General features: G+C 37.8%; 1 protein-coding gene across 4 annotated transcripts in view; it reads right to left on the bottom strand.

Moving 5' to 3' along the window:
- Positions 1–1,659: 1,659 nt before the first annotated feature.
- Snoo (Sno oncogene) overlaps positions 1,660–18,728 on the bottom strand; it is a 454,232-nt gene continuing 437,163 nt past the window's right edge. For all 4 annotated transcript variants that reach the window (XM_017612499.1, XM_017612492.1, XM_017612508.1 and 1 more), the window contains exon 3: positions 1,660–6,008. In XM_017612499.1, the coding sequence (XP_017467988.1) occupies positions 2,403–6,008 (3,606 nt within the window). In that variant the 3' untranslated portion in view covers positions 1,660–2,402. The remainder of the gene's footprint in view (positions 6,009–18,728) is intronic.

The following is an 18,728-nucleotide window of genomic DNA, read 5'->3' as shown; positions in this document are numbered from 1 at the left end:
TTAGATTATTATGGAATTTTGGAAAATGGGCGTGGCGCCGCTAACTTATGAGTACATAAATTTATCTCATTAAGTACAACTTAACATAGGCTGACTTCCAAAACGCCAATTACTTTGCATACCTACAAAGTATAATGTCCCATAACGCCGAACTACAAAATGTTGACAATGTATACTTTTCCAAAACGCATTCGAAAAGTTATCGAAACGCATCGTTAAAGCAATCAGCGCATCAGAAACAAAGTTGATGCTTCGTTTGTTTTTGGTTACCATTGGTGTTTTAAAAATGGAAAATTCAGAAAAATTGTTCATTGCTATATTGAATATTTAAAATATGCAATGTATGTGGTTGCAATGTGTCGCAACTCTGCATTTACAAACAGTTTGAATACCGCAGTTCAGGATGTTGAGGAAATGGTCTAGGATTTGCAGTTGGAATTGCATTTGAAAATTTTACGCTTGCTGCCACAAGTTGTGAATTTACAAATGCAAGAGCATATGTACAAGATCCTGAACAGCCCTATTGAATTTTGGACATGGAAAAGTTCGGTAAATAATAATAAATCATGCAAACTTTAAACCTTCATATCTCTGAAAATAAATTTTTTTCGACTATATGTAAACTGACACAGGTATAATATTTCAACGCGTGTAGTGCATATAACAAATATGTAACAAAAGTTTTAGCCGTATTTAAATTCTGAAGTCAAAAAAGGTGTACGATTTGTAAAATAATGACCAATGTATGTATGCCTTTTCTGCTCGTGCGATGGAAATATGTTCAAAATTTTTGGTTTTGTGGTGCTTTCTGTATAAACCTACAACCTAGTGTAAGTCAATACAAAATTTTTAAAATCATGTACTTTTACTTAATTTGCGTTCTTGTTGTAAGCTTTAAAAGCATTATAGCAGCTTTCGTAAAAAGTCTACAGCGTAAGCATACGAAGGGGTCCTAGTAGATTAGGAGGGGAAAGGGCTTAGAGAAATTACGAACTAAGGAAAACCGATGCCATGGGACCAGTTTACGTACGCATGTATGTATGTATGTAAATACGTATGCCTGCACATTAGGGCGGGTCAAACTGTTTGCATCAAAGGCACATCGCGATTATGGTTATTTGGGTTATTTCAAGCATTTTTGCACAAGAAACTATAGGTCTAAAATGAATTTCGAGCCAGCGATTTTTTCTATCTAGTTTTTTTTCCAAAAAGTGGCTCACCTGTTGAAACAGCTGTATTGAAAACTAGCCAAAATGTGTATCTGGGGTTTTTGGAGGTCGAGGAATCCATTTCTGGCATTAATTTTTTCTTTTGAGGGCCGCCAGAGGCCGCTTCCATACTTTTTTTTTTGGATTTTAACGCCTTTTTTCCGAAAATCGACAACATTTTTGCGAAAATCCACGAAATTTGACTTTCTCATAATGCAATTTCAATTTTTAAATAGCCTAAAATATTAAGCGATGATAATTAGGGGGAAGGGAGGTATATTCATGCACAACTTATATCGATTTTATTCAATTTAGGACAACAAATTCATAAATTTTTTCATTTGTTCTCTGAATTTTACAAAACAAATTTTTTTCTTATTTTAATATAATTTGCTTTGTTCAAAAATTCTACTTAAAAGATAAAAACATATTAAATGTAAACAATTTCTAATGTTTCAGTTTTTTAATACGTATAACGTATTTTTTTTTTAATATTATGTTGGTAATACTGTTTATCGACATATTGTATGACAAATTACATGTGTGACAGCATGCGTTTTCGTTTTCATACTGTGCGTTTTCATTTTCATACAGTGTTTAATATGTAAAATAAAAAAAAAATTAAATAAATAAAAATAAAAAAAATTTTCAACGCTGAACATCTTCGGCTATTTAAAAATTTAAATTGCATTATGAGAAAGTCAAATTTCGTGGATTTTCGCAACAATATTGTCGATTTTCTGAAAAAGGGCGTTGAAATTAAAAAAAAAATACGGAAGCGCCCTCTGGCGGCCCCCAAAAGAAAAAATTAAGGCCAGAAATGGATTCCTCGACCCCAAAAACCCCCTGATACACATTTGGCTAGTTTTCAATACAGTTGTTTCAACAGATGAGCCACTTTTTGAAAAAAAACTAGATAGAAAAAATCGTTGGCTCGAAATTCATTTTAGACCTATGGTTTCTTGGACAAAAATGCTTGAAATGCCCAAATAATCATAAGCGCGATGTGGCCCTGTTAATTTTTTTGGGCCCCTACAAATCGTCCCGCCCTACTGCACATATATACACATGTGCATACATATATGAGATAGACTGTACTCTTGGGCGTTTCAGCTACGCATGCTCTCTGGTTCAAGGAGTTCTATGGTAGGCACGATGAATACGACGAGTGTGTCATTTGACGCTTTGAAGCGGTTAAATTAGTTCCTCTTTGATCCGTAACTCGACATTCGTTGTTGGCGTTTGTTTTTTACTGGCCTTTGTAGCCAGTGGTGCGCGGGTTAGCTGTTCGACACCAGCTGTGTTGTTGGCTTTTACGTTAACATTCAGTTTGTTATCTTCACAATCGAGTGCCTTGCGGGTTTCACGTGATTTTCCCGAGTGTAAGTTAGCTTTGATAATATGTCGCCCCCTGCGCGAGCAGTATTCAGCTTTATTGATGATGAATTTATTTCCAATATTTTCACTGGGTTCTACTTCCACGCTGCCGATGCCTTGATCTCCGTCCTCTACCTCCTCCTCGTCGCAGCTGTCTTCAACTTCGTCAAACTTCACCTTCTCTTTTTGATTTGCCACCTGCTCCGTGGTATCATCGGCGGCTTCAGTTATTTTGGCGAGTGCATTGGATGCTGACATTTGCGCTTTCTTCATGGACGATTCGTCACTGCTATTGCTGCTATCGAACAACTGTCCTGCAGTTGCGGCAGAATGTGGTGACAATGGTGTGGTTGCGGTTGGTGGCGTGGCCAATGCGCTACTGTGAGGTGCCTGTACATCAGTCTCGCCCACACGTGTTTGGTTTAGGGGCTCCGAGTTCTGATCGCCGTCTTCGTCAGATGTATCACTGCTGCTATCTTTTGTGACTGTAAAGCGGGTAGCCTCTTCTTCGTCCTCGCTCAGATCATTATTTTCGTTTAACTCTGGGTACTCCTTATTTTCCGCATTCGAATAGTCGTCGCCCGTATCCATTTCTGTATTCCTTTCGGTTTGTGTCGATGGCGTTTCATCTTCCGAATCGAAAGAATTATTATGCTGCACTTTGTGGGATGTCTGCTGACCTGCGTGGCTCGCAGGCTTAGGCTCTTGATTCAAACTGGAACTGCTTTCACTGTCACTTTCAACCCTAGACCGCTTTGCCAAAGGTTGTGAGATTGCATCACTCTCGTTTAAGTGATTTCCACTACCTCTAGCGCTAGTGACACTGTCTTGCATAACGACATCGCTCCGTCGATCGTCGGCAACATCGTCTTCACTTTCTGCATCACTGCTTTTATCGTTATCGTCTTCGCTTCTTTTACGATCGCCTTCCTCATCGCTTTCAGTGAGCTGACCATTTGTTGACTGCTTGCAGCTTTTCTTTCCATCGGTCTCTGTCGCGTTACCTACATTCCTTGCGTGAACATCATTTCCATTGATTTCAGCACCAACCTTAGCTTGGCTATGGTTCTCTAAGTATCGACCCTCCGTTGATGATAATGATTTCTGAATTTCTTCATCCTGAAAACTGTCGTTGCGATGCGCTCCATTCGTTGGTCCCGGCATCTCCTGATGTAAGCTGAGCATCTGCATGTGTCTTCGGCAAGTTTGCAGCTGATCTCGGAGGTCTCTGATCATAGCATCACGCTTGTAGATCATTTCGCTGAGTTGCAGATTGCTGTAACGCATTTGCTGATTTTCATGTAACAGTTTCCGCAGAAAATTGAGAACGCGTTCTCGCTCTTTGGGTCTTGTGTCTCGTAACGCTTCGACAGCCATATCCCAAGGTACCAAAATATTGCTGCTATCCGCCTCCCCACTCACGCTGTCATCGTCTGTGTCGGTCGACAGTTCAAATTCGGAGCCGATGTATGGAATCCCGTTGTGTGATGGCGGCTGTTGAGGTTGCGGCTGATGATTTTGTGCATCCATTGTGTGCGATGACATCGTAGCTTTTGTGGAGTGGGTGCTAAGGTTCAGTCCAGTTGAGGTGGAAGACTGTGCGGGCGTGGGTGAGTGCTGCGTTTGCTGCGAATGATGGGTTCGCATAATGAGGTTTGGCTGTTGTATTGATGAGAGAGGTTGTTGCTGGTGGTGGTGATGGTGCTGTTGACGTTGCTGATCAATAAGTCGCTGATTTTGCTTGAAATATTCATACTGCTGTTGGTGATGTTGCAACGCTTGCAGCTGGGGTTGTTGCTGCTGTGGATGGTGGTGTTGCTCTTGTTGCGGATGCAGTTGGGCTAATGTGGATGTTAGAGGTAGTGGTGGCGGAGGTGTAGGCGATCTAATTATATTCGCCCGATTGATAAGGTTTTTGCTTATGCGAATTCGGCTTGGCAATTCGTTGTTGTTGCTGGCAGTCAATGTTGCAGATATCGGCGTCGGGAGAAGTTTGGCATGTTGATTCACTGTTGCGATGAGCGGCTGACCTTTTTGCTCTCGGCTTGATTCCTGATTAAGACTATGGTGTGGCGCATGGCCACGACTTATGCATTTATTTTCATTACAGGGCGCGGGGGAAGTGGATGAAGTGATCTCATTCGAACCCGAAAATTCCTCGGAGCTGTGTGTGTCTGTCGGCGAAGGCGGGTACGTTCGGGGCGATTGTCGAAGTCGTGTCGCCTGTGGTTGCAGCGTCAAATGCTGTATATGTCTCTGATGCTGTTGTTGTTGTTGATACTGTTGCGACGGAGGCAGATGCGCAGGCAGTAATTGTTGCTGTGGCGGTGTATTCGATGTCGTCGATGATGTTGAGCAAGCGGAGGAGTTTGAGGTATAGAGTGAGTGTCGCCGCGACTGTGATTGCTGTTGCTCCTGCACTTGGTGCTGTTGCTGCTGCTCCACATCGCTATGGTTGCTACTACTGTTGCTGTTGCTATGATTGCTGCTACTATTATTATTGCTTGGCATTTTTCGTTGCTGCTGGTTCATTTTCAACATGGGTGATATCATTGGCAATATGGTGTCTTCGTCGAGCGGCCCGTTGCTTCGCCGGTCAGTAGGGTTCTCGTCGCCGCCGCCGCTGACATTCGTAAGGGGTGGCGACTGGAGCATCTCGTTTGGTGTATTGGCACGCTCTTGCTTTATTTGCACTTCAGTTGCGCACAAATTTGTTAACACCGCATGTTCTTGCAGCGTTTGTTGTTGTTGATGCAGGTTTTGTTGCTGCAACAAATGCTGCTGCCGGTGTTGTTGCATTTCCCGGTCTCTTCGATCCCTTTCTAGTTCCCGTTGCTCCCGTTCCCGAGTCTGCTCACGTTCCCGGGAGCGTTCAAGTTTCCGTTCCTGCTCCCGCTCCCGCATTCGTTCCACTTCTCGCTCTCTTTCCCGCTCCCTGTATTCACGCTGCTCCTTCTCTCTGTCCTTAGTCAAAATGCATTTGCGAGGCACAAGTGCTACATTTGGTTGGTAGGTGCGTTCGAAGCGTTCGCGATCTGTGCTGCGTACTACCCTTTCCGGGTTTTGCAACACTGGTGGTTCTTGACTTAGATAGGGTAGTGTGGAGAACGCCGCTACTGCATTGTATGTTGCAGCTGGATGCAGGAAGGATTTTGGCGCCCACGGTCGGAACGCAGACATTGAACCGACGCGTTGTTGCTGCGCGCAGTGCGCATACATTAGGGATTGATAGCGCTGGTATTCTAGCTGATAAGCAGATGTCTCATCGAGGCCTTTCGCTTTCTTCATTGGAATGTCAAGCATTTCGGCACGCTGCTTATCGCTAAGATTAAGAGTCTGGTGATGAGGTGGCGGTCCCATGCCTGGCATGCTTGGATGTCCGAGCTGTGAAGTGAGCGTTTCATCGTCCACATGCATAGCAGCCTGCAATGAAAGGGAATGGAATAATCTGTTTAAGTTAATGATAATCAAAATTTTAAATCAATATTATAAATAAAACAAATTTTCGAAATATACGAGTGCATACTACATACATACATGCATGGGCGTAGCCAGGTAAGGGCAGGGGGTGCTCAAATTTTCCTTATATATATATAAAATAGTACCCTGAAATGCCAGCTTAATAGGGTCGAGCCCCCCCTAAATTTCATTCTGGCTACGCCGATGCATACATGCGATGTCGTTTGGAGTGGTTGTTAAAGAGGAGCTAAAACTCATTTCTTTACATCATAAAAGTTATTAAAAGATATTAGAAAATTAGTTGTACACTGCGAGCTCGTATTTTATTGTATCGTGACAGTGGCATTGGCATGACCTAAATTTGAATATATTTCCTGGCATTATGGCAATACGATTCCTTGTGACGACTTGTGAATCCTCCTGCGAGAAAATTCGAAATTGAAACAAAATCGGCATTCAGCGGCTATTTTACTAGAAAACCTGCTCGCACTTGAGAAGATTTTGATATGGACTAAATTTGATTTCAACAAAACATCTCCACCTGCTGCACAACGCGGCCAGTTCTAGCGGAATCAAAAGGATTAAATCCTGCAAACAGTCGCATGGAAGACTTTTAAATTATATTTTTTTAAGCGTACATATCGCTACAAACGAAATACAAAAAACCGCAACTAACTAAAAATCCAAAATCCACTCTTTCATTGATTATGGTGCATTTCATCGAATTATAAGACCCCACATCGTTTTATGGAATAAACGATTTAAGTTAGTTACGGCTTTTTTGCATTTCGGCGACGATGTAAGATAGGCCCTTTCTATATTTAGGTAGGCAGATATACCTACATACATGTGCATGCATGTAATTGCATAGCATAAACTTTATTACAGCGGCCGTAATCCTTATAAATAAGTAAAATAATATAAATCAGCATTTAATCATAATTTTATGGTTATTGTTTTTTCCCTTAAAAACAATAATTGGTATCGAGTTTTGTTTTTTCACTCAACGGTAATAAGTATTATTTGAATTTTTATGGCTTTATTCATAAAAAATTAAGTAGGTTTAAAGAGCTTTACAAATTGACGTTTTCATAAATTTTTTAGTTTATAAACCTTTTTTAAAGCTACTTTATTTTTTATGAATAAAAACATTAGTTTTTTTTGATCACAAATAAAGATTATTTTATAGATTTTATTTTTTTGCCCAGAGATAACACCTAATTATTATTTATAAAATTGAAAAGGCCATACAGACGCATCCAACTGAAATTTTGATCTGCAAATATCGAGACGCATTCCTTTTATTACGGTGTCGCTACACCTGAAAGGGATACGTTGAGTGTTTTGGTTATAATTTAAAAATTGGATCACGCTAATAGACATACATACATATGTATGCATAATACGCGTTAGCGTTATTCTCATATCATCAGAATAAACTAAAAAATTAAATTGAAATTATTTATTAAGTTAAATCAGTTATAGCATAATGGATATCGATCGAAATGGTTTTGAAAAGGCTTTATTTCTAAATTGAAGAAATTTCATTTCTAAACTATGCGCGTATAGTGGAGTTTTCAGCTGTTAGATAATTTCAATCTGTACCACTATACGGGTGTCAGACGAAAAAATTAAAATAAGGTTTTAGTTTGAAAATATTATGAACAGGTTAAATTTATTACTACAATATGTATATCAATCGAGAGGCTTTGAAAAAAACTGGGTGTAAGACGGGAGAGGTTTAACAAGATTTTGGTTTTAAAATATTTTGAGCAGGGTTGCCACTTGCTTGAAAAGTCGAATTTAATTAAAGTATGCGTTAGTTAGAAAACAAGGCCTAAAAATATGTACCACTTATCTATAAGCAAAACATATACATTTTTCACATTTTGTTTATATGTATTATGGGGCACATATTTAGGTTTCCTTTTCTGCATAAATATCCGCAGTCTATTTATATGAAATATTAAAATTAATAACTTAAAAGAATTATTAAAAGATGGGTATCAAATGAAATGGGTTTAAAAAGCTTTACTTCTGACCTATATTTAGGAGGGTTGCCACGTATTTAAAAAGATCTAGTTCAACCTTAACCATCAGATAATTGAAATAAGTATGACACTAAATATGAGATGCAAAAAATTTGAGTATCTCTTAACTATACTTAGGAGGGTTGCCATCTGTTTGAAAAGTCGAATTTGGCTAGGTCATACACAAGTTCGAAGATGAAGACAATGCGAACACGACTTACGGGACTTAAGATTATATTCAAAGTAGTGCAAATACGGTTGAAGTTACTGTGGATCTGCTTTTATATTGCTGATTATTAATATTTTGTATTCGTATGGATTTATTATATTCAATTCAATACAGTCAAAACGAATATTTCATGTTGAGAGCTTATACTCAAAACCTGCTATCAGCGATTTTCACAAAAACTACTTTCTGATGTTAGAACTTCTTTGAGACTTAACTGTTATCACTTATGTTAAGTTTATCGACGTATAAGGTCAGCATTAACATCAGTGATGACAGTTAAGCCCCAGACACTTGAATGTACTTTTTCTGAAAATCGCTGATAGCAGGTTTTGAATATAAGCCCTCATTGTACAGTTTTTAACTTGAATGTTCTCTTAATAATTACACATATCCACGTTTAAGTTGAGAGGCTGTGGCTCCGACAATTTCGGTTATTCATACCGCATTATGCATATATATGTATGTATATGTATATATGTACACATGGTACAACATTCACCAAGTTATTTCACATACATCTTATATATCCTTGAACTTTCATCTAAATAACTAGTAATTGAAAAAGTTTTTATGGTAAATGAAAAATTTATTATTTGAAGATGGGTGTATAAGTCAGTGATTCTTTAAGTTATTTCTCGACATATTTTATGTGTATAGATGAACTCGAGATGAATTCCCGAGTAATTTCTTGGTAACATGAAAACTGTGCAACAGAAGGCGATATCGTTTTAGTTTTTGAAAAGTAATTGTGTCTTGATTAATTCCATAATACATATAAATCGTATATCATTTCTCTATTTATTGCAAGAAAGGAGCAGTTTTAAAATGGCATCTCCTATGGCCTACATGCGCATAATTTAAAAACGTAATTAATTAAAACTTCGACCCAAACTAAAATGAGTAGTCAAATTGGTTATAGTCTACATACTTATACATAATAATAATATAATAATTGGTGTATTCTTTTGCAACCGAGGTACAAAAGAACACTCGTTTAAATGTCCATTTACATGCGAAACAACAACACAACTCGTGCAATATATACGAGTTAGTTTCAACTCGTATAACGTTATACGACCTGGATCGGTGTGCTGCCAAGTTCAATTATTGCGCCATTGTGAATGATTCTGGAAGGAAATTGGAAGGCTTCCATTCAATTGTCAAAATATTTCGACGAAGATAGGAAAATAGAAAGACGAAAAAAGGAGCAGCAGTAAGTAAAATTTTAAATGATTTATTTATTTCGGAAATATTGAAAACAATTTTGGCTTATTTTAAGGATTAATTTAACTCTCAAATATTTAATTTTATTTAATCACCATATTTACCAAATTTCCAATGCAATTAATCATTTTGCTTTGTGTGTTTTGCTCATTTTCTGACAATTCACACCAGTGCTGCCAACACAAGTTTAACCCAGTTGGAGTGTTCTTTTGCTGCTCGTGTACAAAAGAATACTACAAATAGATTGGCGCTTACACATATGTTAGTGTTTGGCTGAACTTGTCCTCCGATTTGTGGCGTGCGCCTTGATATTGTCACACAAAGGGGAGGGATCTACAATTTAGGGATGCACAATGTTCATAGATATTCGATAGTATCGATGATAAGACGTAAAATATCGATGTTTTATAATCGATTGCGGGCTATGTAGAACGTCGGCACATCGATACCTTGCATCCATAATCGATGCATCTCACCATGCAGAACATGAGAAATAGGCAACAATCGTCAATGGCAACAAATTGGCGACTCACCGATTTATTGCCGTGGTGACAAATCGACAACTTCATTTCATTCATGTTAATTTTGGAATAAATAAGTTATCAAAAATTCCGCAACTTATGAATTTCGCGTCAACAGTGTTATCCAAAAGCGTCTAATTTATACCAAAGACAGGACTGAAAAAATAGGAAGATCTATAGCAAAAGAAAGAATTAGTTCCGTTTCTAAGTTCCAATTTTGTACAAACAATTAATTTTATTTATTTACTTTATTTTACAACATTTCATATATTTTTACATATTCTGCTGTGGGTGGTCCCATATTCGAACTCCGTCAGACAAAACTTCAAAATGATAATATAAAATTTCGATCTTCCTTTTATTTGTCCTCAATTGGAAAAAGTATTTGTAAAGTGCAGAAAAAAGTGTGTTTGTATGAGGATATTTATTTAGAAACTTGTCTGCATAACTCCTGTATTACTTTTCAACTAGTTTCAGTTTAGATTTTTGTAGCTAGCTAAAAGTTATACATTTCATAGAAATCCAGCAAAATAGCTAACTACAAGTTGGCTATTTTTTATCAATTGATATTTTTTTTTGCAGGGTTACGACTTTTGCATTTCAGCGACGATGTTTGTTACGTCTTTTTGCATTTCAGGTGACGATATATCTGAGAATATTTGTAGGTATATAAAACTATAATTTATAAGAAAGGCGAATGTAGTAAAATATTTAGTTTTTTAATAAAATTTTTTTTTGAAACAAATCTGAAACGCATACACATAATTTCGAGCAAATAATGCATGAGAACAAATAATGTCTAAAATTGCACGAACGCTATACACTTATACATACATGCTTATACATATCCCTGCAGTACGGGGGAGCGATTACAGGACTGACGAATCGGTAGCTACCTTGCGTGATTTATGGGCGCCCTCTGTCGTAGTTTTTCGCGATTCTGCTTCCGACGGGTTCGACTCTGCACTACCACGGGTTAATAGAGTAGCTACTAGTAGTACTAGTTAGCTAGGCTAGTAGCGGTTCAAAAATAGCCGTTGACTCCAGCAGTACTGGAGGGATATTTCTCAATTTCAGTGTTCTGGCTAACGCGACCGTAAGCATTATTTCGTGTCCCATATTAATTGAGATTCCTGGCGTCTCGTCCAGTTGTAAGCCGGCGAATTATTAGGCGAATCTTTCAACAAAACCAAGGTGGCACCTTCGCACATTTTCACCCGTATAAATAAATACTCATATAAAACATTGTACGCACATACACTCGTGCTGGGTGTGTATATTAGTCCACCGATGCATTGAGCTGCGCCAAGTATGTAAACATGTTGTAAAAACCGCTGCGCCGACAATTCAAACATAAATTCAACATGAAATTGGCTGTTAAGCTGGCAGTCCAGGAAACGTTGAGTGCAAGGAGTACCCTGTTGAATTAGTATGGAAGAACATCTTTAACTGCAATGAAGAAAGTTGCAACAAACTATTGGCGCTGGAAGTAGTGGACAAAAAAGCTAAAAGCTGCAATTGCAATTCTTTGCAAAACAGCCGCTAGTTTATTTGACTAGCCAAGGAATAGCGAAGACAGCGTCAATATCGCTTGTTTGTTGCCGGTTGCCGCTCTCAGATTGCCGGCTGGTGCCTGTTGACTCTTGACTGGCGTTTGTCGTTTGCCGGTTGACCAACAGGCCAGCGAATACATGGCAAGGCGGTGGTGAATCGATTGCCGTCATTGCTACCGCTAGCTGTCTTGGTCGCGGCAAGCCAAACGTAGACAAGCGGGCGAGATATCAGTATCGCGAAACACAAACGACCCATTAAGCGCAATAGTCGTAAAAATCAAGGGTTATAAAGAAAATTAACTGCATAGCTGAAAAGTCGAATGTCTAAGGAGGCACAATGTCCGCACAACTGTAAAAGAATGCTTAGCATGACATGGAACAACAAACATGGGCAGCAGCCATTCACTAAGACAATGGCGCAGATCAAAATAAAGAGAAGAAACATGAGTTTCTTGAGGCTACATAGTGACTAAAGTCGAAAAGCTCTTGATTTTTACGAAGAAGCCACATACCCCATAAAAACCGTGAAATCATGGCCAATAGCATTAGTAGCCGCCGTAGCAGAGCGCGGTAAGGATTTTGCGAGGTTGAAGGTGGTGGCACAATAGCACGGAGCTGTTTTTTGTCACCACAGACGTCACCAGAGTAGACAGGCAGAAAAACAAACAAACAGATGAGCATGCAGACAGGCATACAGGAAAGGAGGCAGTTGAATGCAATTGGCCACCGTAGTGTAGTTGTGGAGATTGCGGCATCTGGTCAATAAAATGTTCCATCTGATAAACCACGTTTGTTTGGACATTTTCTAGGATTCAGGTTAATGAAAAGGGCGTAGCGTGTTACATCCATTGTATGCCAACTATGTAATATTACAGATATAAATTGTTCTTGGTCGGAACTCAAATTATGAGTATTCTTCTGTCAGATTAATGCCTGGATTATAATACACGGGGCGGAACGTAACAAATCGAAAACAAGTCTGTTGATTGTAGATAACCAATTCGCTACGTTCCATCACAGAATAAACAGTATGCAGAAGACGCACGACGTACAAATTTATTTTTCTTCGGCGGACGTAATATTACAACCCGGACCAGAGCAGAGAAGTTAACATCATGTCCACTATGAATAACAGAGCGACCCGGAACAGAGTAGAGGATTTAACATCACGTCCACTATGAATAACATGAAGTTAACATCTTGTCATCTGTGACGAAGGTGTTGATCGAAATTTCACGACATCAACTTTTAAAATGAAAAATAATTAAAATTGTGATTCTTTTAAAGTTTATTCACCAATGAAATTAAAATTTGAATGGAGTAGTTGTTGTAAATTAGCAAATAGAAACCTATTGCATTTACTTTTGTACATATCGCACACCTAGACCTCAAGTGCGATCAACAAAAAAAAAAAAAAAATTGGGCGATTTTTTTTTGCATTAATCAATTCATAGCACTTACATCCAATTAATGTAAATAATTTTTTCTTCATGACAACATACATTAACTAAAAAACTACTACCTGTTTTTTATATTAATTGCGTTGAATCTGTTTGATCCACAAGCAGTTAAATTTCCCTCTATGAATTTTGAGTTAGTTCACTTTAGATCTAGGTGTGCGATATGTGCGTACATAATAGGGTGCCCTTCGAAAATGCTTTTTTGTAAGTTTCAAGACCCTACTCCCCCTAATCGAATCGAAAAATATCGATTTTCAAGAATTTTATACCATTTTTACGGTAAATTGTTTTTGCCACATAAAATACATGGGAAACTTTGAGCGCTTTGAGCGACCTCTGAATATTTTTTGATTTCAAAATAGAAAAAAATTTGGGTATATTTTTTCGATATGCATTACAGCATATTTTTTCGATATGTAAGACTTTACTTATTTTGCGCCACCTAATCTACAAAATTATGAACAACACCATAAGACATATGTACATATTATATTGTATTATATAATATTATGTTATTTTATTTTGTATTATATTATATTATATTTAAGTTTTAAGTATTTTAAGTTTTCGTGAAGAATTATTTTTTCAGAAGCCCAAGAGCAATGCTTTCGTAGCATGATTAAAATTATAAAACTGAGTATCGCCTCTTTGTGTTCAGAACACTGAGAAAACCAATGAGGGGTTTTTCCTTGCATTTCTCTACTTTTTTAATGACAATTTTTTGGGTATCTTTTTCAAAAATACTAGTAAAAATTTTTATATATATTAGACCTGCTTCTAAAAAGATTTTAGAAGGTGCCATAAGAGTTCCAAAATCGCGAAGAGAATTGTAGTTTTTATGAAAAATAAAAAGTTCACTAGGGGCAGTCAATATATCACTTTCCTTTCTTAATTCCGCAGTGCAAATGGTGCAGTTAATTTTGGGTAACATTTTAAAGGCAATATATCCAATAAAATATCTCAACGAAGGTAAGTCTATGCTTACATTTGGACAGGACTCAAAGTCGTCCCTTACAATGCAATTTTCAAACACAAGATCTTCATTATCATTGTCTGCATTACTTAAGATGTTTTCATTACAGCCTTCTTCCATAAATGATTCTTCTGGTATAATATTCAGAAGCAGTTCGAAAGTGGAATCTCTTATTTCTTCACAGTTGCTATTAGAACTTGCTTGGACAATTTTGGCTGCCATCAACTTATCTAATAGAATATTAATTTCGGGTACTGACGGATTAATATTGTTTCCCCCCTTTTGTCGCAAAATTGCGAAATAATTTTCAAACTTACCTTGATTTAATGTTCTTGTCATCAAAAAAAAACATATCTGATTCCTTTGCTAATATTTCTTCAACCAACTGTAGAAGAGCGTTCAATGTTAATTTCATTCCATCAAGAAAATATAATTTTTTCTTAACATCAGTAAATTTAGATTCGTTTAGATATGCTAAAAAAACTTTGTGCGGTAAATTATTTAACTGTAGTGCAGATTTATACGGATTTTTTTAATTAAGTGATCCACTATTTAGGCAATCAAAAATTTTGTTAACTTTTTCTATGAAGTTTGCGGTAGATAAGGCCTGTTCTTCAGTGCTCCGCTTAAAACCTAGCTTTACTTTCATTTTTTCGAAAGAATTTGGGAAAATGTGCTGCCTTGTAAATTTTCGACACATTTTTATTCCTATATTAAGCTCCATCTCCCATAGCTCTTTAATAACTTTGAAGCTGACTACTCCGTCCGGTGTTGAAAGATCGCACTTTAGCCAGCCATTGCGAAGTGACTTCACCAAGTGTGGAAAATCGTACATACAAAAAATTTTCACGTTGTCATGTGTAAAGAACAGGTTTTCTAAAGCAGCGTCTAACTCCGAGAAACATTTCCGATTCGACGACCCCTGATCACAATTCAATACTTTAACCGCAATGCCGATGCTATCGTTAAATTTTTAAGAATAATTTTTTTCAGTAAATCGCCAGAAAGACCATTTTTCGAAACAAAATAGTTGAAAACCAAAGACCAATTCATGTTTTGATTCCAGCATAAACACACATAGCTGCTTACCGATTTCCTTGGCTCTTTCAAAACCATTTTGCGCAAACCCATCAACCAGGGTTTTGTTTGATGCTTTCAAATGAATTGTTCAAAAAGCCTGGTTGAAGGAATTTTACGGGAGCTTATCGGTTAACAGAAGCAATGTGCGGTAAATTAAAGTGCAATTTATTTCTTAAAAAAGCATAAGTTGATTGGGAGACATAAAAAATATTTTGGGTTAATTCTTTTTATTCTTTACTATATTGCTTAGGACCATTACGTAAAAGGAGCTTACAAAAAATTTTTGACTCCTTGCTGATGTTTTCCAAAGAATCAATTTTTTCAGGTAATTTGCAATATCTAACTTTCTTAAATTGCTTTTTTAGGGTCTTAAATTTTTTAAGTAAGTTAAAATACTTTTTTCTGTAAAAATTAAGAGATTTTGCGTATTTTTCGCAACTATTGCGTACAGCTTCGTAGTTCTGAAAGCGACGTCTTTTTGAAGAGCATTCTGTTTCTACAAAATCGTAATCATCCTCGATTTCTTCCAATTGATATATTCGAACAGCTGCAGATTTAAATTTTTTCTTTCCCATGTGGTAAACTATGAAATGATTTCCACAAATATAGAGCGAATTGGAATAATCCTCTACATTTATATTACAAACTTGGTCCATGATAGAATCACAGGGTGGAAATTTGAACATCCTCAAACCTTCGTGATGGCGCTTTGATTTTCCACAGCTTTTAACGGCACATTTAAGTCCGCTTTTCAAAGCATTTTTGGGAACAGCTTTTGCAGATTCCATTTTTACAGCCAATTTAATGAATTAGTCAAAAAGAATAATAATAATAATAATAGATTGGCGCTTACACATATGTTAGTGTTTGGCCGAGCTTCTCCTCCGATTTGTGCTGTGCGCCTTGATGTTGTCACACAAAGCGGAGGGACCTACAGTTTTACGCCGACTACGAACGGCGATTGTATTTTTATGAGAAGCTGTTTTTCATGGCAGAAATACACTCGGAGGTTTGCCATTGCCTGCCGAGGGACGACCGCTGTTAAGAAAAAACCTTTTTTCTATATTTTTTGCGATGTTGCTTTGACCAGGGTTTGAACCCAGGCGTTGCGGAGTGGAAGCGCGCACTGCTTACCACTACACCACAGCGCCCGACAGTCAAAAAGAATATTATGCGAAAAAAAAACAAAATATTTAATAAAGCAATCACGTCAAAACAAATATTATGCTATAACAACAAAATATCGAGTCGCTCAAGAAACCTGTAAAATGAGGAGATATATAAGCAAGCATCCATTCGTACAACAATCGCATCATGGATAACCAAGAATGATAGAATACAAGATTGCGCCAATGAGAGAGGATTTTTGAGCGTAATTTTTGCGTGACGTCATCTTGGTGCAATTGCGAGAGAGAAATGCCAAAACGCATATAAAAATATGTAAACAATGCAGAAAAATGTGTTAATTTTAATATTACATGGCCCAATTTTGCAGGAATCAATAAATATACAAAGATTGATTAATTAGGAAGACGTACCAATAATTTTGGATATGTAGCCCTTTAGATAATGACGATTTTTAGCACATGAAAAAATGGATTTATTAACAGTGTTTGCAAAGTGTGCAGCAAAGTGAATTTTTGGACTTGACATTTTAAAAAGCCATGCAGAGTGCATATTTATATTTGTGGACGGTAGCCAACCACCATAAACTCCACAGCTGTTGACTCCACAGCTTTTATTTGATGACTTTTGTACCATTTCCGAGAGGATGTATACTTTTTTGGAAGAAAATATTCTATGTCAGTAAAACATAATTTAAGCTGAACTTTTAAATGTATAATAATTTGGGCACTGCTTCGTATTAGGTACGTAACAGCGCGGTAAGATGCCGCTTGAATTAGCGCCTGGCGACCTTATCCACTGGTGCATTACCTCATACCAGCACTAAAAAGAATCAGGTACTAACAAAAATAAGTAGGTAGTGAAGTTCATGTATCTATTTACTGTAGAAACTGCTTTTGTATGTTTGCCATTGCCAGAAAACTAAACCAGCAACTGTCTACATTCACCATGGAAATATACCTACTACAATTCACCAAGGAAAGGCCAACATAGTTCCATGTAGAAGCCCATAGCTCACACACATAGCACATAGCACAAAGCTCGGCATCTCCTCGCCGGCAGAACTGTTTCCACTTTTTCGCCAGGTTTGCGTCCGCAGGAAACGAAAAAAAAAACTTATATCGCACGCTTCCGTTTTGTTTTCACTATTACACTTTGCCACTGCACACTTCACTTTGCTTTGTAATGTCTCAATAATTGTTTAAAACCACGCAGAAATATAAACGCACAAATATTAAAATTGTTATTTGGTTTTTTCGTATACTCACAATCAACAATTGCACCAAGATAACGTCACCGCCATTCGCGATTAAACCTCGGGTGTGTCTGGACGTGTTCTGCGCAAAATTATAAACTGTGACTTTGATTTGGCGCTCGTGCACTTGTGTGTGCAGTATAACATAGTAATCTAGTTTTATATTCTTGTGTGCTACTTAGTGTAGCTAGATTGATTTTTCACCGCCATTTTGTGCTCCGCTTTTGGCGTGTAGTGGAATTTTCACTTTCGTATCAACTAAGCACCACTATTTGGAGATAAATCTTTGGGTAAGTGATTTTGCCTTTTTTGAAGCTGTGAAAATCTTTTTGTTTCGTGGATAGTGGTCTCTTAAGCCGGAAGCCTGCCTAAGACGGCAGCAAAAAAATTGAAAGCCGCTATGGCGTCGTCGACATCACTGTCGAGGGCGTCATCGGCCGAAGATTTCGAGGCTCTCTCTAGTGCCAATCTTGCCAGAGGCAAGAGGCTCAAGAGGGACAATCATGAAAAAATTGATAAACTTTTAAAGAAGCAGGATATTGAAAAAATTAAAAGTGATTTTGGTTTGGGCAGTGAAGGTAATGAAAAAGCTGACGGAAAAAGTAGTGAGGTTATATTTAAGAACATGTGTGGCAGTGACATGGCGGTTGACGTCAACGTCGACGCAGCTAACGGCAGTGCAACGGGCACTCAAGAACCGCTAATCATGACTGGTGGCGATTTCAGCGTCAGTACAGTGACGGAAAAAGTAAATGTAATGAACCTCTTACAACTATGACAATGTACCCGGCAGATTTCTCGGGAGTTTACTTGGTTTTGGTAGATACCTCGCAATGCAATGACATAATTAACACTAGAGTTACCAATGGACTTACTCTATTTAACAAAATTAAACCCCTACGTTTCAAAGATATAGAGTTTATTCGCGCGATACGGAAAAGTTTGTATAAGGTGACTTTTAAAAACTGCGCTGCAGCTAATAATTTTCTATTAAGTACCAAGCTAAGCGATCTAGGGCTTAGGGCGTTTGTTCCGAGGTCGGCTCTTGAAACGTACGGCGTGGTAAGAGGCATTCCCACTTTTTACAATGACGACGAAATTATGGCCAATGCGGTCTCCAGCATCCCCATAACCTCTATTAGGCGCTTCACACGTAGAGACAGTGAAAAAGGTGTGTTTACTCCCACCACAACTATTAAAGTAGGATTCTCGGGCAAGGAATTGCCCAAGTACA

Source organism: Rhagoletis zephyria, unplaced genomic scaffold (genome assembly GCF_001687245.7).
Source record: "Rhagoletis zephyria isolate East Lansing unplaced genomic scaffold, Rhagoletis_zephyria_1.1 Rzeph_scaffold_00015, whole genome shotgun sequence".
NCBI lineage: Eukaryota > Metazoa > Arthropoda > Insecta > Diptera > Tephritidae > Rhagoletis > Rhagoletis zephyria.
Note: the sequence above shows the minus strand (reverse complement) of the source record. Positions and strands in the feature narration are given on the sequence as shown.